This window comes from Meleagris gallopavo, chromosome 6 (assembly GCF_905368555.1).
Source record: "Meleagris gallopavo chromosome 6, MGAL_WU_HG_1.1, whole genome shotgun sequence".
Taxonomy (NCBI): Eukaryota; Metazoa; Chordata; class Aves; order Galliformes; family Phasianidae; genus Meleagris; species Meleagris gallopavo.
In genome coordinates this window covers 33,676,114-33,699,007 of record NC_139409.1, presented here as the reverse complement: position 1 = coordinate 33,699,007, position 22,894 = coordinate 33,676,114, and the positions used below count along the sequence as shown (strand labels likewise).

The 22,894-nt window shown below is 42.6% G+C and overlaps 1 protein-coding gene across 1 annotated transcript in view; it reads left to right on the top strand.

Moving 5' to 3' along the window:
- Nucleotides 1-8,813: 8,813 nt before the first annotated feature.
- ANKRD28 (ankyrin repeat domain 28) overlaps nt 8,814-22,894 on the top strand; it is a 108,568-nt gene continuing 94,487 nt past the window's right edge. The window contains exon 1 of the mRNA XM_085226292.1: nt 8,814-8,974. Coding sequence (XP_085082418.1) covers nt 8,948-8,974 — 27 coding nt within the window. The 5' untranslated portion in view covers nt 8,814-8,947. The remainder of the gene's footprint in view (nt 8,975-22,894) is intronic.

Sequence of the window (22,894 nt, the reverse complement as noted above, 5' to 3'; positions counted from 1 at the left end):
TCAGGCAGCGAGTGCCTGAGGTGTTCCAGCCTCCCGAGCAGGATGTGCTCTCATGCACGTGCATCTTGGCAGCTGCCGGCAGAAGCAGGCCCATGGCTCCTATCCCTCTCTCCCAACCCTGTCCTTGAATTTTCCTGGGGGGGGTATTTCTCTGGCTGTGCAACCAGCTGGATCAGAGGACAGATCTGAGTTAAAGATCACTTGAGGAAAAAAAAAAAAAAAGCAGAAAGAAAATATGGTATTTTTCAGCCTGGCTCTCTGTGTATCGCAGATGGGTGCAGTGGGGCCGAAGTGGGGGATGGCAGCCCTGAAGGGCTCAGCCTCGTGGTGAAACTCCTATTTAGAGGGACAAGAAAGAGCAAGGAGAGGTCCGGTAGCTCACTTTATCCACACTGTCATTCTTCCACATGGAAAATCCCCATTCTGTCTCAAGGGAGCTGGAAAAAGGAGCTGTGTGAGAGTAGAAAGGAAAGTAGTGTCAGCACCAAGCAGACAGAGATCATGAGTCAAGCCACAGAAGTCATGAGGTCTTTGGGGAAAAAAAAAAAGCAATATCCTTTTTATTTTCTTTCTGCAGTTTTAGACTTTAAGATACATTACACATTGAACACATATACTGCATAAGCTTTTCTTTTCAAACAAGAGGACTAGATTCTTTCTTTTATATACCCATAAACAGAGCTTTTCATGCAATAGTGACAGGGGCTGACACTTCGAAGTACATTGTATGTGTGAAGCTTGCAGGAGGCTGAAGATCTACGTGCCATATTTATTGAGGAAGCTCAAGAGCACTGAAAGCACTGAACTGAGCTGTAATCCCCCACAGGAGAAAGCATACAGTGAAGGAAATGTTCTTTAAAAAGGGTCTAAGCCAGAAGAAAGTCTAAAAGCCATTTGCAATTTCATACAAAGATCACGCAGTCCAGGGTTTTTCCTCCCTGGCAGGGGGCCATCTGGACTACCAATTTTCTGAAGTACTGCTTAGGGACTTCTCAATTTTTGTGCTGTTACCTTGTAGATTTGCATCCTGTCCTTTGTCCCAGATTGCAGACAGTCCTCATGCACCACATGGATGCAGCCCATGCTCTGCTTGTGTGCTGTTTGAGGCCCAGCCCGCAGCAGGAGTCTGAATGCTTGGCTGTGCTGCTTTTTTGGAGACAGTATACCACACAGAAGAGTTTAGGTAAAATCCTACTCCCTTTAATTTAAAATTCCTCTTAACAGTCATGGGACCTATAGGTTATCCCACAGTCCATAAATATATAGATACCATATATACAGAAACATATGTTTAGAAACTATATCCAGCCTTAGCTTGGTAACTGTCCATTCACTTAGCACATAAACCAGTGGGCTTACTATCAGAAACACAAAACTAGAAGATAACTTGGCCAAGGCTGTTCAAGCTGTAGTGGTGAATATCTGAGGCTGGTGGTGCTCCTCAGCATCAGCCCTGGGCAGCTACTCAGCCTCCAGATGACTGAGACCCAGCTGCTGAGGCCAACACCAGAAGTCTGGTGGTGCTGCACGGAGGCTGGGGCCAAGTCCTGCCCTGGGGCCAGCCACATCTGCCAGACTTGGTTTGATGCAGACTTGATTTCACTAACCCTCTGAAGGTCAGAAACTTCCACCAACTAGTATAGGTTTCCACTGATTACATGTGTCTCCTCTGGGCTTTATAGTTGATCAGAGTACATCCATATGTATTATTTATTGTGCTGTTTCAGCGCTCTGACAGAGCTGGAAGATTGGCTATCAGGATACAGTCCCAGCTCTGCGCAGTTCTCTGTCCAAGAGCAATCACAGAGATGATTGTATAGGGAAAAAGCTGCAGCTCAGCATACGCAGACCTGCCAATATATACGTGCAGGCCTGTATCCTGGATTTAGACGTGCAATTTTACTACTGTGACCAGAGTGCCAGTTTTCTCCTTCCCTCCTTTCTTGTATATCCTCACAAGGCTCAGCTTCATATTGGCCCACCAGAAAGCCTCAAGGGAACGAACATCTTTCCCAGCCAAAATCCCTTGACTCACACAGTACTGCCTTTTCAGTAATTACATATGTACCTGTTAACAACAGGCAAAGCAGCCATGGCCCCTTTTGGACAGGAAGTGTTCAAGTCCGTACAGAGTGCATCACTGCTCCCAGACAGGAGGGTGGTGGCACACTGTATTCAGCTCTGAAGATTCAATGTTTCTACCAGATGTCGGGGGGAGGCCTTTGGCTGAGCTTTTGTTTTGTTTCGTTTTGTTTTGCTTTTTTGTTTGTGTGTGAAGGAGCAAAGATATTAGCCAGTAAAATTACTTTTGAGTTAAGTTTTATTTGGACTTGCAGCCTGCCCAGGTTGGCGAGCCCTCGAAAACTAATCCTCTGGCAGCCCCCATCAGTTAGCACACCTTTGAGCAGCACCCAGCACTGCCTAAACCTCTGCATCCTGCACAGCTCCCTCCTGTAAATGCATGCATGGCATGATTGGCAGGTCAGAAACTGCTTTTTCTTCTGTGCCTGTACAGGGACACATACTGACACAGATTCTCTTCTGCTGGAAGTATGCTACTTTTCTATTTATATAAAGTTACAAAAGAAACTCCTGGCAGGAAATCTCAGCCATAGCACCACTGTGAATAACAACACTAAAATGAAAAAATCCACATATAGCCAAAAGCCTACTCTAAACAAAGCAATAAGGAAATAGAAATATTTATACAACATTCAGTTATGTGCAAGTGGGTGTGTCTGAACCATATTTCAAACAAAAAGAGGATGCTGCTTAGCACTGCATCTGTGGCATGGCTTGTGGAAATTCTCTTCCAAAGTTTGTATTTTAAAGGATATTCAAAATATACCTTGCTGTTATAACACAAACTGTATGATTGCATCACATATTAATGAAAACATAATACATTCATTTTAGAATATTTTATCTATCTGGAAAACCTGCAGTTTAGAAACAAAAACCTATACCTATGCAGCATTTTCAATACATATTCCTGTTCTGCTCCACCTACTAATGTGAATATGTACATACGAAAAATCTTTCTCTAAATCAACACAGGACTGCACAGACCAGTAGCCTGTATGGAACTATTGCCAAATATGTTACATGGAGCTTTTCCAGTGTTTCAGTTTAATTATACTATTTTAGTGCATATAAATTTAAACTTAGCAAAACCACCTCATGGCAATGTGGAGCTCCACAGTCAGTACTTTAGGGAATATTTGGTGTTAATATCTTCAGGAAGAGAGCTTTAATTACATTCATTTCAGTCCTGGCTGATCTGTTGGTGATTCCGCTTTTCCAAGGGAAGTATGATACTTTACTATTTTAAAAAGGCTGCAAAGTAAAGGAAACATCACACCAGCAATATATGTTGGTCTAAATACAATCATAAGCAAGCTTGTAGTGTGTTGTACCATGCTGTACAACACAGAGAATGCTTTTATGTCACAGAAAGGTCCAACATTCCTCACAAAAACATGAGTTTTATCCCTAAGATAGATTTGCCTGATCTTTGTTAAAAGTCTCCAGGTTCTCATTTCTCCTGTTAACATACACGCAGTTCATACACCGCTTGTTTTTAGTGTAAGGTCTTTGCAGTAGCAAATGCCTTGTGGTACATCGTGGTGCCATTCCCAGCAGCAGCTGAGCAGAAAACGTCTTCCTTTTTAAGGCCTGTTTCACAGCCAGCCTTCACCTCCCTCTTTCCTCCCAGTCTGGGCAAACACAGGCCATGCAGCATGTCCTACAGGTTAAGGACCTCAAAGAGGCAGAGAGGGAGAACATGCTCAGCAGTGAGGATCCTCAGCAGAGGGTACACTGCCTGCAGCCTGCTCTCACTTAGGGCCTGCTCTTTGTGCCTCCCACAAGAGCATGAACGCTTACTCTGGTGCTATAGCGGCAGACCCAGCTATCAAAGAGCTGAAACGCTGCTCTCATTTCATTTGTTGAGGCATATGTTCTAGGGAAGGGTGGGAAGAGGCAAGTTATCAAAGCTTAATTAATAATAAGGTTTTAGGTTTTAATGCATTCTCTCTTTGCACATTGACTGTTGGGTCCAAAGCAGGACAAGGATCAGTACAAATGAAGCCTTCAGACCAAAGTAACCATACATCAGCCTGGCTATGCAACTGCTGCAGCTAACAGGAGTACTAAGCCTTACCTGTGTGACTCCGTTGCTTATTAATATTTTATACAAATGGAAATCCTTTATCATGAGAATGAAGACAACATGATGAGAACAGGAATAGTGTTGTCTATTAGGATGCAAAGATAAATGCAAACTGTTTGCTTCATTTTCTCTTCTTTGAGTTACAAATCTTTTGCTGTCATGAAAAGCTTTTCATCTTCTCTGAAATGCATCACTATGGTATGCAGTTGACAAATATATTCTTCTCAGCAGCACATTTCCCAGAGACTACTGTCTTCTGCCTCAAGCACTTTATTCCTTTAGATGATAAACGTATTTATCTGAGAAGAGTTTACATACATATCTGTGTGGCTGTAGCCTCACAGACATCATCAAAGTATTAAAAAAATCGTACTTCAAGAGAATAAAACCACATTTTTAAAGACACATATTCCTTCTGACAGAATCTTTATTCAACAATGGATGTATAGTGATCGTTTTTCCACAATGAAAAGCTCTCTGCTGTAGCAATTAAGGGGTCTGCACATGTATTTTATGAACATAAAAGGTCTATTTAGGTTCTCAATATATTGCAATGCAGCTGCATTGCTACACTCATATGTGTAATAGACGTTTACATGAAATGGCAGCATGCAATAAATTATTAGTAGGTGAGAATCTGCATGTCTAGCTGCTGCACTTTTCTTTATATTTGCAGCTTTGAGGGGAATGAGAGTTGAGAAGGTTGACCACTACTTCTGCAACTACGATATTAGTAAAACAAGCTTCTATTCATCTTCATCCATCTTTACCACAGGGGACACATTCCCCATATACACAGCATCTACTACTGCGGTACCGAGTGTGAAAGGGGTCTGTGTGAAAGCAGAATCCAAAATCTTCCTCATTTCTGATGGCTTACGTTGTGTTTTATGTATACGTTAGCTCATTTTCAGAGTGCTCAGAACTGGCGTTCTGGCTATTGGAAAAACTGCCTTTTCCTTTACTCCCCTCCCTCCCATCACTGTCCACTTCATTGCTTTATAACCAAATATGTAAACTATACTGGAATAATTTTGCCCACCACTGAAACCAAAACACTTGGAAAGCAAAAACATAAGATATAGTCAGTAATGCATCTATAGCTCAATCAGATGAAATTTTGGTGTGAAGAAATACTCTTAACAGAGCAGCTGGCTCAGATATCAGAATTACAAACACAATCATAAAGTTAAGAGGTTCAGATGTTCAGAAGCTTCTTGTTCAGAAGTCAGAACCTTTATTTTGCTTCAGCACTTCCAACAGAGTTCCTTCTAATACTTTAGTAAAGCACTGGTCAAATGCATCTTGGACAAAATATTCCTGCACACTTGGAATCTCCCAGTGAGACTTTCATGATGCTTGAGCTTTTGGCTAGATAGGATGACTGACCAAAACTAATTCATTTGGTGCTTCATTTGGAGTGTTACTCTTAGAAGAACTGGCCAAGCCTGAAAACATAACTTGCAAAATCATAGCCCAATGGGGTTTCCAGTTAGCCAGTACTTGCTATTCAGAGGTACATGTGGCAACAGTGTGGCATTTCATTATATATGTGTGTGTGTGTGTGTATAAAAATGTATATATATACATATAAATGTATATTTTTTATATCTTTCAATGTTTTCCACAAATTGTTCTGTCCTACCCTACCCTACCCTACCCTACCCTACCCTACCCTACCCTACCCTACCCTCTCCTATGCTATGCTATGCTATGCTATGCTATGCTATGCTATGCTATGCTATCCTATCCTATCCTATCCTATCCTATCCTATCCTATCCTATCCTATCCTATCCTATCCTCTCTAATTCTAGGTAAATTGATACGAGTGTACAGAGTGCTGATATTGAGAGTGTTGGAAAGAGTCATCTTGGAATTTATTGAGTACTAGAAAATACTTATGTTTTTTCTTTCTATATCCATGTCCCAGTCAGATTTAGAGGTACAATCTATGTCTTTATGTTTTTGCTGTTTCTTTGTTTTTTGCTGTATTCATTTTAGCTTTACAACTAATCAGAATTTTATAACCACATTCCCAATGGTGTACAAACTCTTCAGTCATGTCTGGACAGTTTTGAGACATGTTATACAATGAAATCATAAGGAGATCTGGGACAAAATTCACTCTGTATAAAAGTTAGACCCTGGCCCAGGGTCCTTTACACTTTTCTTATGACTTCTTTAGAGTCTACCTTATCCTGCTGAAGAAGATAAAATGAATTTTATGGAGAAAGAAGTTGCCTGTTATTCAAATAGGAAGAAATCTTAAGCAAACAAGAACTGCAATATGCAAATTCAAGCCAAGACAGTTACCCCGTAAAAATCCATAGTGATGGTAATGTGCAGCACACCAAGCCCGTCCTTCAAACACCCACATTTTCCCGTATAAAATGCAGGCAATTACACAATTTCTTGCTACAGTTGCCTTACTATATATATTCCTTATTTTCTGTTTTCTCTCATTTTTACTGGAATTTTCCTTAGAACATGTGACTGGCAGGAGCTTACAGTTGTTTAGCAGGCCCCTGCCATTTGCTGAATGTGCCAAGGACACTTGTGTTTGCCCTGCCTTTCTTCGGATATAACACTAGCACTTTGAGTAAGAAGGGCACAAGAGTTCTCTCTCTTCTGTCTCTGTACCAAAGTGAGAAGAAATTGCTCAAATGAGCACCTATAAGCATAATGGTGCTTTAGAAATGCCAATCGATGACATGTGATTGATGAGGCCATTATCATATTCAATAAGTTTCCATTACAATCTGTAACTATGGAGCCAATGACTCAAAATGTAATCTCTGGGAATTACAAAACCTTGACTGTTTTAGCTTTTGATGGATAAAGTGTGTCAGATCATGTGTAAAAACCCCTATGATGATTATCCCAGTATACCATTATAAAGTGAGCATGGCTTCCATTTGAAGGCTTGCCCCTCCTTGTGATGCTGATTCAGGGTCATAAAGATAAATGCATCCCTCCATAGGAAACTATGAAATTATATTGATTTCAGACACACTGCACTGTGTGTAAAAATAAATTTAGCCCTGCTATGATTTAGGAGCACAGGATAGCCATTGGAGGAGGGCAGTGGCAATCAGGTCTCCTGGCTTCTATTCCTAGCCATGGTGGTGACTCACTCCATGACCTTGTCTCAGCCTGTTGACCTCTGTGCCTGTTTATCCATGCAGAAGAACAACAAAAAAAAAAAGTAATAAATATCAACTTGCTGGAGCTGAATCCCTTGGTTAAAAAGAGCTCTGCATACAGGCGTTGTTGACAAACTAAATAAATCATGAATGAGTTTCAGATGAGTTCACAAAACGTCTCCAGTATGAGGTCTCTTCAAAGCAATCCTATTATGTATTTCTGTGCAGCACATATGCTCCTATCTTTAAAGCACTGGGTAGTGTTACACACTGCAGGATAAGTTACAGCACGAAGATTTAGCATTAACATTAATGGGAGCTGTGCAGTCAAAGCCTATTGCACTCTGCCGAAAGCATGCCCTCAGGAGCGCCGTGCTGCTAATAATTTACAAACCAATTTAAAAGGTGTTGCAGAAAGTTACAACTTCTGCAGATTTACATTCAGAACGTTGCCAGAAATGTCACAGCTTTCAGCATGTTTGCATATCAGTATTAATAGACTTCTGCAACACACTCTGCTCGTGTTCCTAAGGTAACTGTGCAGTTACCTACTCTGTGACTTGTGAAACCAGATCCTTTAAAAACAACGGTGAAGTTACCCTGAAATAAATGAATGGGAAGTGCTCGTTTCTTTAGGACAGCATTACATTTAACTTCTGAGGTTGTATTTATATCATTTCTATTGCTCTTAACTCACAGACTGTATTCTGCGGCACACTAGTAAAGCAGGTGATATTGCTAGTGATAGCATCATGCAGTGTGTTTTTGTTCAATCTGGAGTGTTTTATACAGAACAATCGGACCGAAATCAGCTGGAAACACCAGTGAAGGCAAAAATGGACACAGAAGTGTTCACACAGGATGCGTGTTGTCGTTTTATTACACTGTCTTTCTTAGTAACGCTATACTGAAGTGTTCACGCAGATCTCACTACTGATTGGAAGACACGCGGTCTGTTCCGAAGCAACAGAAAAGCCAAGGAACCTCAAACGTTCCCATCCGTCTTCTTCAGCAGTGTGCAGCTCCGGAGTTTCTCCCCATCTCTTCGGTCTGTTTTTTTGGGAGGGCGACTGAAAACAATCCAGTGCAGGGCAGGGGCCGCGCCTCTCAGCGCTCCCACAAGAAGGCAGCGCTTTCTTCGCCGGGCAGCACACGAGCTGTGCCAAGTTCCGGCCCAGCTGCGCCACCGGCCGCAACCCCGTGCGCTGACAGCCGGACCTCAGGACGCCGCAAAGACCGCGGTGGCAACGAATCGCAGCACCTCTCGTTATCTTTCCCCTCCAGCCCGCCTCGCCTTTCCCGCCAATCAGCGCCGCCCTTACTCCGCCCCGCCTTCTACCAGCCAATCAGAAGCGCCCTTGGTGGCGCGCGCGAACGTCCGTTTCGCGCGGGGAACTCCCGCGAGGGGAGCGGCGAGGCGGGGCCGGGGGCGGAGCCTCTTCCATCCCCGCCCAGCGGCGGGTCCGCCGCGCGCCGCCGCCCGCGAGGTCTGCGCGAGGCCTCGGGCGCGGGGTGGCGCCGGCGGCCGCGGCGGGCGAGGAGGGGGCGTGGCCGGCGCGCGGGGCGGGGCGCGGGGCCGAGCCGTTGGCGGCCGGAGGCGGCGGCGGCGGTTGCTGGAGCGGCGGACTCGCCATGGTGTTCCTCAAACTCCGCGAGCAGGTGGGTGCGCGGCGCGGCCGCGACGGGCGGGAGGCGGCGCGGCCGCGGGGCGGGGAGCCGTCGCGTGCCGCCGCCGCCGCACCCGTGCCGGCGCCGGGCCTAACAGGTGGCCCTGCCTTCCCCGCCGGGCCGCGCTCCGGGGAGGAGCGCAGCCTCGCCGGCGGCGCGCGGCCGCAGGTGCGGGGTTACCCGGCCGGGGGCACCTGCCCGCCCCGCCGGCCCCGTTCGGCTTTGTTCGGCCGGCGCCCATCACCCCCTCCTTTGTTCGCCCGCGGCTCCGAGCCCCCGAAGCGGCGGGCGCCGCTCGGCGCCCCGTCCCACCTATTGTCTGCGGCGCAGTGCGATACAAAGGTGGGAGGGTCCGCCCGCTCCCCGCGCCGCCACGCGTGCTGCACGCGCCGCGCCGGGCCCCGGGACGCCGTCCTCGCGCCGCGGCCCCGAAGCGCGGCGTGCGACTTGCGGGGCCGCGTCACTGCGCCCGCCGGCACACCTGTGCCTAACGCTGCCGGGGCTCGGAGAGGTGCGGTCGGGGCTCCGTGCTCTTGAAACGAGAGGCTGCCTGCTCCGCTTGGCCGGAGCTCTGTCTATGAATGAACTGTCGTGCGCTGGAAACGCACGCAGTGTTTTCGTTAGGTTTCTCTTTGTGATTGAGTGCAGCTTTCCTACGGAAGGCGGTGTGCTGAAATGAGCGCTGCTCATCTCGGCTGTGAAATAAGCCCTTCTGTCCAAAGCAAGCGCTGTGACTCCTCTGCGAGTAGCCCTTACGGAATAAGCAGCCAAACCTACACCGTTCGTGTGTTAACGCGACCACGCTGTGCTTCAGAACTTTCCTTTGGGGAAGGATTCTATATTATTGATTGCTGGAGCCGCTGCGCTGACGGTCACACGTACCAGGCTTTTAGTTTCTACCAGAATGCACGGTTACTCTGGAAATGCTAGGTGGGTCTTTAAAGGTGCGTGGTGTGTTAGGAAGTGCTCTGTCACTTAGAGGGCTGGGAGGTAAAAGCAGGAAGGAGGGAGGAGAGTGCTGGTCTTAAAGGGGGAGTGGTTGTTGCAGCAGCTGGATTGCTGCTGAGTGTCTTGAGTCAGTGACTGCAGACCAGAAGCTGTTAAACATAGCAGGAGTTAACAACAATACTGAAAGATTACAGTAAGGATACGGTGTTTCTTCCACATAAGGGGTTTATGAAGTGACTGTCAGCTTGTTTGTGTTGTTGCTAATTTTTAACTTTTTATCTTGGATAGAGAGCTTCAGTTTCAAGTATTGTTGAATCGACTGTTTGCTTTCTTAAGAATTGTTAGGAATCACATTAAAGTGAAGTTTTTCTGCTTTGCTGATTGCAAAGAGCTCCTCCAGGTCAGCGTTGTAGTGCAGTGTGCTGCAGAATGTCTTGGCATCGGGATTAATGCTGCACTAAGATGCTAACACCTCCTGCTCTGCTAAAAGCCAGCTGGGTACTACGTGAAGGGAAAGGAGTTTATCTTCAGTGCTCCTTGTTTACTTGAAGCATGTACTCCATACTGCTGTGTTGATTTAGAATAAAGGAAATTGTCACGTGTGTTTGTAGTCCGTGAGTCTTTCCTTCAGCAGTGGCTGTTTGCTGGGACAGTGTAAAGGCTGCCCTGGTGTTGGCAGCATTTAGCTAGTACAAAGCACAGAAGTGACTGGCAAACTTCCTCCTACAGCAGGTTAATAACTGTCTACTAAATAAAGTGTTACTGTTGTGGAATTCTCAAGACTTTTCTTCTTTTTTTTCCCAAATCATCATCAACTTATTGGTTTTCTTCTTTGGTCAAGAAGTGATTTGCATTACTTACTTCAGTGTCGGGATTTTTGCTGGAGATGGGCGGACTTAGGGCATACAATCAGCTAGATATTTTCTTGCTCTTAGTTGAGAGTAAGACACTGCAAGTCAGTGTAAAAGCAGTGCTAGGGAACTTGTGATGAGGTGAGAAATGCTCTTTCCAAGATGAGCTCACAGGATGAAATCCCTGTTCTGCTTGGAGTTAATTTAATTGACTTAATACCCTGATAAACAAGACTTTGATCCTAGAGATGCTTAATGTCTTTGTGAAAGTCAAATATTTGGTTATCTTTGGAGGGTGGCTTGATACAGTTAACTTTGAGAATAAAGGCTTTCTGTGCGCTGGGTGAGCCTTCTTGGGTTCAGGAAGCAGCCTGCATTCTCTGCAGGTTTGTCGCTGCCTGAGCTTTCCTGCTCTTGCATCCTATGAGTTGGGAGCATTTCTCTGACTTTGGAAGTAATTTCTGAAGTGGCTTGTTTGCTTTCAAATGATGTTGTTATCAAAAAACCTATAAGCCATAGCTGCGAACATTTAGGTGAAGCTAACTTGAACTGCACTGAGCAAAGTTTGTTCCTGTAATGCTCAGCAGCGAACAGTTTAACTCTCAGGTAGAAAAGACAATCATTATCAAAGTTGGACACTGTTCTCACGGCTCCTGGTTCGCTGTGCAGTGTCAGACACGTAGCAACAGATGAAGTAGATGTACAGAGTTTGTCACCTCAGGGTAAGCTGCTCAAGGTAGAGTTGAAAAATGCAGTACGTACGTTGTGATTGGAGTGTTTTCTCTTTGGTTTCTTTGCTTTCATACTGTCCTCATTGGTACTTGCATACCAGATTCTTATAAGTGTGAATATGCTCTAACTACTAAAATGGCAAATGACAGAGATGGAGGCTATAAGGAAAGTTGTGTTTTATCCTGAAGCTCTGCAGCTCACTGATGCTTTATCAGATCTTTTGGAGAAGGGAGCAGAAGAAGTGACTTCCCTTTGAGTCTTCCTAATGGTGTGCCTTGATCTCTTGTATAAAAGCCCTGTCAGCCCTGTACAGCTGCCTCTGCATCCTCAGGTTTGGTTACTCGGTCACACTGCATAGGTGTGTTAATGCTTTCCCACCACAGCTAAATTCGAGCTGTTTTTTTTTCCTTTAATATTGCCACTGTTTGTGGTGAAGGTAATTGGATGCAATGTCATTTCAGTTCATCAACTTTTTTTTTCCTTTTAGTTTTAATGATGTGTTTCCCTTTTTCCATGGATTCTAAATGTGTGATAGGAAGTAATCTTGTACTAGTGGGCATTTGAAATGAATATATGTGCAACTTCTGTGTACAACTACTGGCCTGTGCTTGAGGAGATGCTTCTATTCCCATAAGTCAGATGTGAGTGGAAGGGATCAGAGTACGAACGAGAACTGCATGAGGATATTAGTGACCACTTATCTTGAAAAGTCCTTGAACACCGAGAGTACTGACTTCTTTATGGCTCACTTATATCTTTCTCTTAGCTAAGATGGATCTCATTCAATTGGCAGTTGAACAAATGTTTGCAGTGTCATAGTGAACGCTCTGAATGCCTCTATGGTTGCTATTTTCATTACTGCCAGCGTCTTTTGGAGTTCATGCCAAGAATAAATGTCCCAAGTAGTTCCTTGTTACGCTGAGGGGAGGAATGGTCTCCTGTGGTGATGAAAGGGAGCTGCAACTGGAGGTCGGACATGGTGGGTGTGGAGCTGCCTGGTATTGCTCGGCGAATTCTGTTAAGGCATAGATTAATGAGATAATTGTTTACATTACTTGTAGGAGTTTGATTCAGGTTAGAACATTCTTTAAACCATTACTTCTGAGAGTCTTTTGGAAAGACAGAACTGCTCTTCGCACCTTTTCTATTCTCTCTCATAAATTCTTTCTAAAACTTGCGCTAATCTGCTCTAACTTTATACAGGGTAAACTGGGAAGTTACAGTACTTATCAGGATACTTTATGCTGACTGCTGATTCTTATGTTCCCAGGTTATGAACTCACGTGTATTGAAAAGATAAGTTTCTTTAATTGGTGGAAAACTTTGAGTAACTGGAACTTGATTTATCTTGTTATATAAAGCAATTACTAGCTCTTACATTAGGATGTGCTGAGAGAACCTGGTTTACAGTTGATTCATTTTAGGGGATCAGATTCCTTGAAGATAACTTGGACCCTCCTGACTTGTGAACAAGCAGTTCTTCTCAGTGAAGAAAATAAACTTAAAAAAAAAAAAAAAAAAAGGTTGATGAGAAACAAAGCAAGCCTTGATTCTGCAGTCTGATCCTTGTGGCAGATCCTGTTAGCTCGGTGGCTTTCTGTGAGGGTATAAAGGTCTATTCATGTAGATTGCATCAAAGGTTTGTGATCGTTACTTGGAGGCTAATGTCAGTGGGAAAAAATGAGGGAAATGTCCTCTGCTTGTGAAGAAGCAACTTTCGTTTGTGTGGAAGTTGATGCTCCCTCTTGGAAACGGAGCACTGCTGACACCCTGTTGTCTGGTGTGGATTGTTACATTCCCAAATTTCTGTCCTTGTTTCCGTTCGCTGAAATGGACTGTGGATCAAGATGACTCTGAAACTAAATACCTGTGGTACCATGCACTCGATATCCTCTACTTACTTCATCTTTTGGCAGCTACTTTGTTTTTCAGCTGCTATATACCTTTTATTTATTTATTTTTTTGTTCAGCTAGGCCTTTCTGAGGTCAAACTAATATTTGATCATTTGTTTTCTTGCTCCTGCCAACTTTTTATTTTGTTCTTACCTCTGTTCCTCTACTCCTATTTCTGGCAATTGAGTGGGAGACTCGTTGCCTTAGTTACAGTGACTAACCATTTCAAAGTTATTTATAATGTTTGTGTTTAAGTACCGTATATCATAATACAAATCACATACTTCAATAAAAAATATAAACAGAGCAGTCCATTGCTAAGTGCTTATGGTGTTGATTCTTGTGATGATATTGTCTTTTTTTGTTGGGCGTTGAGGACAAATTCCAATCTGGCATTTGAAGATATGTCTGAACTGAGATGTCTTGGTGTTATCTTTTGTGCAAATGAGGACAGAATCTTAGTTCTTATGCTCCAAAACAACAGGGTCTGTTATTATCTCCCTTGCAGTGACACTAGCGTGCTTCCCAGGCAGTGGGAATATACTTGTTAACCCTGTTAGTTTGGCTGCAGTTGCTCAGGTGTTGCTGAGCTATAGAGAAATATAGCTGTGACAGGTTTCAGCACAAAAACCAGCTCTAATGTAAGGGTGGTGGTACTGTGTGAGTAGTTGGGAGAGAAAGGATGATGAGGCTGCTGCAGCCAGCTGGGTGGGTGTAGAGAGACAGAAAGGAAACATGGGCAGAGATGGGCAGAATAGTTGGTGTGCAGCATTCCTGCGGATTGGGGAACTGCTTGTTAGATGAAGCAGCTAATGACTTCCATAATAGTGAAATCTTCTTTATTGTGGATTGAATGTAATCTTAGATTTTCACTTATTATTACATTAAGTAGTCACAGCTACAAACGTGCTGGTCCATATATGAATTGAGTGAAGTAGAACACTGTATGCATGACTAAAGCCCATCAGTTTAGGGCAGCCTGGACATGTATAAGTTTTTCTCGCTGAATTGTATTTGAATTTGGGAGTTGTAAAACAAAGGTCTGTGTTAAAACTGAGGGTTTGGGGTAAAACAAAACAACAACAAGAAAGCCCTTTACTTATGCTTATGTTGATAAACTTCAGAATGATATTTACTGGAATGGGGGAAACAAGCTTTCCTGCCGCTGGGCAGTAAGATAATGCCTCTTCATTGTAAACTGATTCTTACTAAGCCTGTTTGTATGGTTCAGTCCATTTCAGCGCCTTGAACTGAATACTAAATACTGAATACTAAGTCCTAAATACTTCACGTTTCCTTACTTTGAAATAGCAAACTGTCACTTAATGACCTTCCTAACTCCAGTGGCTTGCAAGTTAATGTTGATCATTCTGTAGTCATCCTTGAAGTTCAGATTTACTCTTGTTCTGCAGTGAAATCTTATATTTCATTTTGGTTTGCTGCAGAGAAGGAAGTGAGAGTCCATCTGGTTTTGATGAAATGATGACCTTAATGAATGAAGAGAAGGGGACACAAGCAAGCAGAGCAAAATGAGAATGAACTTGCAATAGTTGGAGCTCTGAGGCCAAAAGCAGCCATTTCTGAGCTTACAGAACTTTTAGCAACCATGAAGAGATGAGTGTTTTGTTCCAAGATTTTGTTGAGTGAGTCCTCTACATGTTGGTACCTCTAATGGGGAGGGAGTTGATGCTTCCTTTCAGGAGCCAGTCATTGGGTGGCAGGCAGCACAAGAGCCCAGGGATCTGCTCATAGATGAAAGAACCACTTGACAGTACAACTGGGGGGGAAAAAAGAATGCTTTCAGGAAGTTCTATAGTTATTTATATGCTGATGTAATCTGTAACTAATTCATAATGTAGTCATTTAAGCCCATCACTGCAGACTTTGTTTTGTGTAATGCTGGAGTAATTGATGTTCTGTTTTTTCCTTTCCTGTCTCATCTCTAGGTCATCTGTTTCTGTCTGTTGCTCTTGATAGTAGGCAGGGGGTCCATGGAAGGTCGGTCTGTCTGTCCATCCTGGGCACTTAATATCTTCGGTCCTTCCTCATGTCTTTGTAGAATGTCTTCCTTTTTCTGTACCTCTATTAAAACTTCATTATCTCACCAGTGTCATCTCACACAGCATTGTTGGTAGGAAGAAAAGAAAAATGTTGACCTTATTTTTCTGGCTATATTATTTCCCATTGTTTTAAATTAGTAGAGTGTCCCAAGTCATGGTATAAGTAGACTTTAGAAATAGCATGTTACTGTAATTCCCTGTGCCTTGTCGCTTGATCCGTTCCTTTGTTACAGCACTCTTCTGTACAATTCTTGCTGTACATGCTAAAAAAGTGAAGATCAATAGAAAGAGTTATTAAGCTTAATATTGTGATGCTGTGCAATCTCTTTGCCAAATTAGACCTCTATATTGATACTGATAGCTTTCTTTTTTTTTCTTTTTTTTTTTTTTTGCTCCCATCTCAGTTCCAGGAGCAGTATTTTGTCATACAGCACTGCCCCTGCATTTTTGAATAGTGTTCTTTCATTTGTGGGAATAGTTTTCAGTATTAAGGATGACTTGTAGAAGAACTGTTTATCTTCTCACTTCCTTGACACCTGCAACATTGTAAATGCTATTATTGACTTGCATCATTCCTGATCCAGTAGTAACCACCTGGCTCATCATTTATTTCTTGCACTCCTACCCCAAGATGTTTTCTATTTCTTTCCTCTTGGGTCACTGACTGAGAGGCCAATTAAAATACACTAAGTAACATTTATGTTCTTTTTACCAGAAGTTTAACTAATTATTGTTATCTCAATCAGAGATGTAAATAAACTAATCTTTTCCAGCAGAAAGAGAGCTTGAGAGAGGGGTTCTTTGAATATCTTCATGAGAACAATAAAAAGAAAGTTGAAGAAGGATTTGTAAAACACTGGAGAGCAAGGAGGAGAACAATGATTGGGACTTGATGTTGTCAGTACCTGAGAACAGCCAAGCTATTCTCATGGTATATTTGCGAGTCTATTATGATTATCTGGAAACCACCAGGTCACCTGTCCTTTTGGAGCTCTGTTTGCAGTGATTTCAAGACATTGATTCCTTTCTTCTGCTTGTTGCACCTCTTTACATTGCAGAAAGGAGACTCTCCCTGCCTTTAATTGTGAACTAGCACTATGAATGATCTCAGGATACGAGGAAGAAGGCTTTCTACTGTTTTTTTCCATAACAAGAGATGTGGAAAATGATTTTGAGTCAAGTTTATCAAATTTATACTTTTAGAAGGGTAAATATAGCTGCATGCAGCCCTGTCTTATTTTTGTAACACTTAGCAAGGCTCAATTACTTGAAAAATGATATTTTTCATAGTTTACATTTCAGCAGTTAAGTTGCAGGTTTGCCTGGAAGCTCAGTAAAATTCCTGCAACGCTACATATGTGTTAAAACAGTTTTAGTAATCATTAAAGTATTACATGTATTTCATAGGTTATTAAAGAGTAACTACTAGCATCTAAACAGGAGTACCGTAATTCCTGATTCTGCACCCTCTGGTAATTGCAAAATTTTGTAAAAACATCAGCCTGACAGTTAAAAGTGTTCACTCCATCTCACTATTTCAACCTAAGCCATACCTGTGAGGTGCACTGCAAGGACTGAGGAAGTGACAGTAGGCATTTAGGATATCTCACTGGTTTCCTGTCTCAACACCTGACCCTTGGCCTGGGGGAGCATTGAGATACATTTCCTTCTATAAAGTTCTTCCATGGAACTTACATAAGGGGAAGAAATAGTATCTGTGAGAGAATGGGGAAGAATGGCAGTGCCAGCAGTGTCTGGGAACAGCCACCTGCCATCCTGGCGTTAGCAGCTCCACCTCGTGCTCACTGGAGGTGTCACAGAGTCACGTTGGAGCTGCCGCTGTGGAGAGACCTGGCTGCGTGCCCCTCCGAATGACCGTGAGCAGAAATAAATCTCCTGGACCTGGAGCTGTGTCGTGCAGCAAGTCAGTTACAGTTGGAGGAACCCAAAGATGGAATGGATGTGGCTGTGGAAAGATCTCTGCTTCATTGCAGACCTCTGAGCTGTAGGAGTGTCCTTAGGGTCTTTGCTTTTTCTTTGTTTAAATACATGATGGCTGCAGTGCCTGTGAGTGTTTTCCTTATTTTGCTTGACACCACTTGCTCAAGTACGATGGGTAATTGAATTAAAAAAAAAAAAAAAGTAGAATTGTGGGAATGCTGTGACCTAAGGATTTCATTAGCTGCTGTAGGAGCTGAGCATGGCATGGCTGTGAAGCACTGCAGTGGCACAGAGTGCCTGTTCATATGGCCTGGCTCTCACCTGGAGTACCACGTGTTGTGTGGCTGCAGAGCAAGTGGTGTTTGGTTGTCCGCCATCTTGTCTTTCTGCTAATATAAACAACAAAAACAAGCAGCACCAAGCAGGGCTCAGCACAGACAAGAAATGTGAGGATATGTTTTGCTTATAGAATCATAGAATGGCTTGGGTTTGGGAGGGACCTTAGAGTCCATCTAGTTCAGGGCTCCATACAACCTGGCCTTGAGTGCCTCTGGGGATGGGGCATCCACAGCTCTTCTGGGCAGCTGTGCCAATGCCTCACTGCCCACTTATTTCTAATATCTAATCTAAATTTCCTCTCTTTTAAAGCCATTCCCCCTCATCCTATCACTCTCAGACAGTATAAAAAAATTGGTTTATCTCCTATTTATAATAGGCTTCCTTCAAGTACTAGAAGAACTCAGTGGGGACTTCCCTCAGCCTTCTCTTCTCCAGGCTGAACGAGCCCAGCTCCCTCAGCCTGTCTCTGTAGGAGAGGTGCTCCAGCCCTCTCATCATCCTCGTGACCATTAACAGCCCAGACTGCTAATTATGCAGCTTGGAAATTATCTACCAACATCTTCAGGTGACAGATAAGAGAAGGAAATCAGATGCTTGCTGGTGTAGGGTAGGACTTTGTGTTACGTGGCAAGGAGGAATGGAATATATTGCTTGAATGAATCCTAATATTTAAAGCTGGGTGAAAGGAAAAAAGAATTTCCTAATTTAGGTGAAATGTAATGATGTGCTTCTCCCTAGTTTGTTTTGTTGCTTTTTTTCTCCCATTAGCAAAATCTCTAACAATAATGATTGAAACTTGCTGTTTTCTAAACTCTTCCCAAAGGCTATGGTTTGATGTTTGGTTGCAGCTGAGCTTAAGCAGTTGCCTGTTCTTTTCCTCTGCAAATCGGTGAGAAGGGAAGAGAGGGACTAATTGCCTTGGTTAGCATACGACTGCAAAGTTGTTCCTCGCAAGTCTTCCTAAGGAGGAAGATTGTTTAGGCTCAGGTAAACGCTTGGAGTGGGGGTCTGCCTTTGACCTCTCTAACAATGTGACTTTAATGCTATTGACACCTCTTAGAATGTGTTCCGAAACTCACCAGAGTACTTAATTTTCTTGTCTGGTTCTTGATTGTTTTGGGGTTTGTGCTTGGTTGTGAATTCCTCTTTAGTGGTGAGAGAATGTGGGGTCTTAAGAGTACCTTGTTTATAACTCTGACGTGTTGACTCTAACACTGACTCTGAACAGACTGACAGAAGAAACTGATTCGTTTACCACATTTGCTGCCTTTCAGCGCTCTCAGCATTTCCTCATCTCTTGTATGACAACTGCGTGTCATTGTGCTTGCAGCTCTTTGTTGTTGTTTTCTTCCCTCTGCTCCTCCCCCTTAGTTCCCCTCTCTTTACGCTCGTTGTGTCTTCTTCTGTTTGTAGTTTAACAGCTGAAGCCCAGAAAACTTAGATCAGCAAGGCTTTCTCTTTCCCTCCATTTCTTCTCGGAAGGTTACAGAATTGTTTCAGGTAACTGGACTACCTGAGCAAATGTACACCAAAAGTAGGCTGAATTTGCAGCATCCTTTTCCCTCACAGAAACATGTATGGACAGAAAGCCTTCAGCTTCTATCCTTCTTTTTGTGCTTCTGTGTGTGCAGCTCTGCTAATTCTTGGACGCTGTCCAGTGACAGCTTTGAGTCATGCCTGTTGTGGCTAGTGATTCCCATATCGCCCCTCACAGAGATATATACTTAGAGTACGAGATTATCAAGTCAAAAAATATGCTGCTAGAAAAATGAGTAAGTTGAGATAAGCTAAGGTAGCAACTGGTCATTTCTCTACAAATAATCAGTAAAGCTAAGTTGCATGTTAGGCTAAGAATAAATGGAAGCATTCTGTAATGGGGGAATTTTTTTAAAATCTATCAAGAATGGAAATATAAAACGGTAGCTGAATTTATTGTTTTGTATTTTAGATATCACCTACTATATGGTTGTGTGAATATCACAATGTAAGTGAACTTGTTGTTTAAATATTTTTATCAGCAACGAAGAAAGAGAGCATTTAAGATTGCCATTATTGAAAACCTTATCACAATGGGCAGTTCCTCACTTCATTCTGTTTCCCAATTTGATCCCAGTGCAAAGTTGCTTAGTTCAGTCAATTGTGGATGAGGCTGTTCATGCATTTGACTCTCGTTTAATTTTACGAAATAAACAGTGATGAAACTACAAAATATAGGAAAAAATGGGCGCATACTTTGACTATGATAATGCATTGGGAATAATTACTTTGGAAATAAGGTTGCACGTAATGATCTCTGTCAGAAATTGTTGTCAACATAACACCCATGTGCTTGGTATGAAGTATCTAAGCTTTTTTGGGGCTAAAAACCAGAATTTGTAAGATGCAAGCCAGAACTCTCAGACTTCCTCACTTTTATTTTTCTTTTTTTAGTATCAAAGAAGACGTTGAAGGTCGGATTACATTCTCTCTTCATGCTTGTTCTTTAAACTGCTCATCAGCGCCATTTTTAAAATGTAAATGTTTATTTTATCTTAAAAATATTAGTGTGCCACTCAGAGGCTGCTCCAGGAGTGAGCCAGCTGTCTGTGCTGTGGGTTCTGGAGGGGACAACTGGAGGAGAGTACCAGCTCCTGGTAGGGGTCAAAAACCCCCATCAGTGCCATAAAAGGGTAAAACATGAGCAGATGAACACAGGGATGCAGGAAGAGAGAATTGAGATTGGCAGGCATTTAATAAAGAAGTGTCTTGCAGAGTTTTGTGGGTAATGTGATGTTTAAGAAGTCTTGCCTAAGAATCTGGTTGCAAATTCTCCTAGATTTTCTTTGTAAGATATGAGAGTGTGAGGATAGCATAATTTGAGAAAAATGTTTGTTATACTCAAATAAATGAAAGCTACTGAATGTATGCAAAGTGTTGAGAATACTTGTGTTATGGGACTATTCATGTAAAGCCATGTAAAAACTGGTTCCAACATTACAAATGACATTTGTGGTAAAATTTTTTGCTGATCTGTACTTAATGTCCCATATTTTACCAGAGTACTTTCTGTTGTGCTTTTGTATTAGATTGTACTAGGGTTCTTGATGATAAGACTAGACAAAAGGTTAATCTGTTTTCAGTGTGGTTTACTGGCTTGGATTGTGGGAACGTTGAGGGAGTGTTCTGCTTGTGGATGTAAAGAACAGGACAAGCCAAACTTCTAATTTAAAAGTCACATTAAGAAAATACACGGATATAACCTATTAAGACCTAAAAATAGTATTCAAGCTATTCAAAAATAATATTGAAGTCGTGTTTATTTGCTGCCAAAAAGTTGAATTTGAAGTGCTTCACTGACAGAAATCATGAGCTAAGCCCTTAAAGCAAGTCAGAGAGAGTTAGCAGTTTGAAAGTAGTACTAGACAACAGTAGTCTCTTGGAACAAATTGTGTTTTATTTACAATTATTCCTTTTACTCAGTTATTTGAGCACTGAAAACCAGAAGCTGAGGCAGTGAAAAGTTTGTCTGACAAAGCAAAGGCTGACAGAGTTGTGCTGATCCTAAAACTTTGATGAACTTGATCACCAACCACAAGTGGTAACAACTCCAGTATAACAATTCTATAGTATTTCCTTCATACAATAACTGCTCAGATCAGGATGTTTTTGGAAATTTCCAAATTATTGGCATGCATAACTGAAATGACTTCAAATGTTTTAACTTCATGTATTTATTAAATGTCCTGATAAAATCATAAATTAAGAAGTATAGTGCAAGTATAGTGCAAGTAATAAAGGCTAAGTAATTAGCACATCTTAGCTGTTATTAAATGTTATTTAAACACATCCAAAAAACAAAACTACAAAACAGGATGTTCACTGTGGCCTACTAGCACTTTTCCAACACATTTCTGCCTATGTTTAGATGAAAGGCAGACCCAGTCAGACCAATCTGCTGTCTTGCTCTGATGAAGCATCAGCATTAAAGAGGTAAGCCTGGGCAGTGAAGGAGGTGGTGTGTTCTTTCCTCCAGAAGTACATAGTCATAACTTCTTGCCTCCTCCTTGTGGGTGGATTGAAGCTCTCTAGGACTGAGGGCAGAGAAATTGTTGCAGCGTTGCTTCACTACTGTAGAGAGGTGTGGTGCATTCTCTGGAATATTCGTTTTGTAGGTTTCTTCTTTGGTCTCTGACTTGGTTAGTAGTCACCTTTTGGTTCTGTGTTTGGAAGGTCTTATTTTTTTCCCAGTCTTGCTTTCCACCCCTGAAGAATTGAAAACCTTGAATTTGCATGTGGCACAATCCTCTTTGGGTTCATGTCTGTCAAGTTAAAATCCAACTGCACATAGGATTTGGAGATAATCAAATGTACTTTGGAAGTGAATTCTGCTCAGTTAACAAAATCAGTTAACTATAAATGAGCAAGGTCTTACATTGCTTTAAGTAGTCTGCTGTGTGTTGATTGCATTAGTTAGTTTAAATCACTTTTCTTAGAGATTTCTTGTGTCCACCCACCATGCAGGTGGACTTTGTAGCAATATCTCTTCACGTCCCATTTAGTATTTCCTTGTCTGAGAAATGAAGTATCTTTAAAAATATTTTTTATTTGCTTTACAAAGATTCATTTTTCCTGTAATGGTTGCATCCAGCTTGGCTTCTAAGTTGAGCTGTTATGTCCAGCAGTCCTCTGAGCAGGCAAAGATGAGCAGCTCTTGGCAGAGGCACCAGTCTTGCTCCCCATTGCAGGCTGCACTGATGTGGTGAATCAGCTCTGGTGCTTGTGTGTGGCAAGTGATAGCTCCAGTTTTCTTCTTACATTTGTGTAGAAGTGACAGTCATGACTTAAGCATTGGCAGGGTGCAGTTAAAGGTAACATTTTGCTGTTGAGCTGTGCCTTCTGTCCAAGCAACTGGTTGTTTGTTCTTTGTTTTTGAGGAAAAAAGTTGTGAAGCGGATGGTAATATTCTCGGCATTTCCCACTGGATCACACTGTACTGAGTAATGTAAATCATACATTTTGCTCAGGTGTTATATCTATCATTGGCTGGTTTGGGCCTCTTCTAAGGTGGAGTGCTGCTACATCCGTACTCTGCGAATGTGCTTCTGGATCTGCTGATCTGCTCATTGTGAGAGCTTGAATTTTGGGGAAATTAAAAGCTGTAGATCATT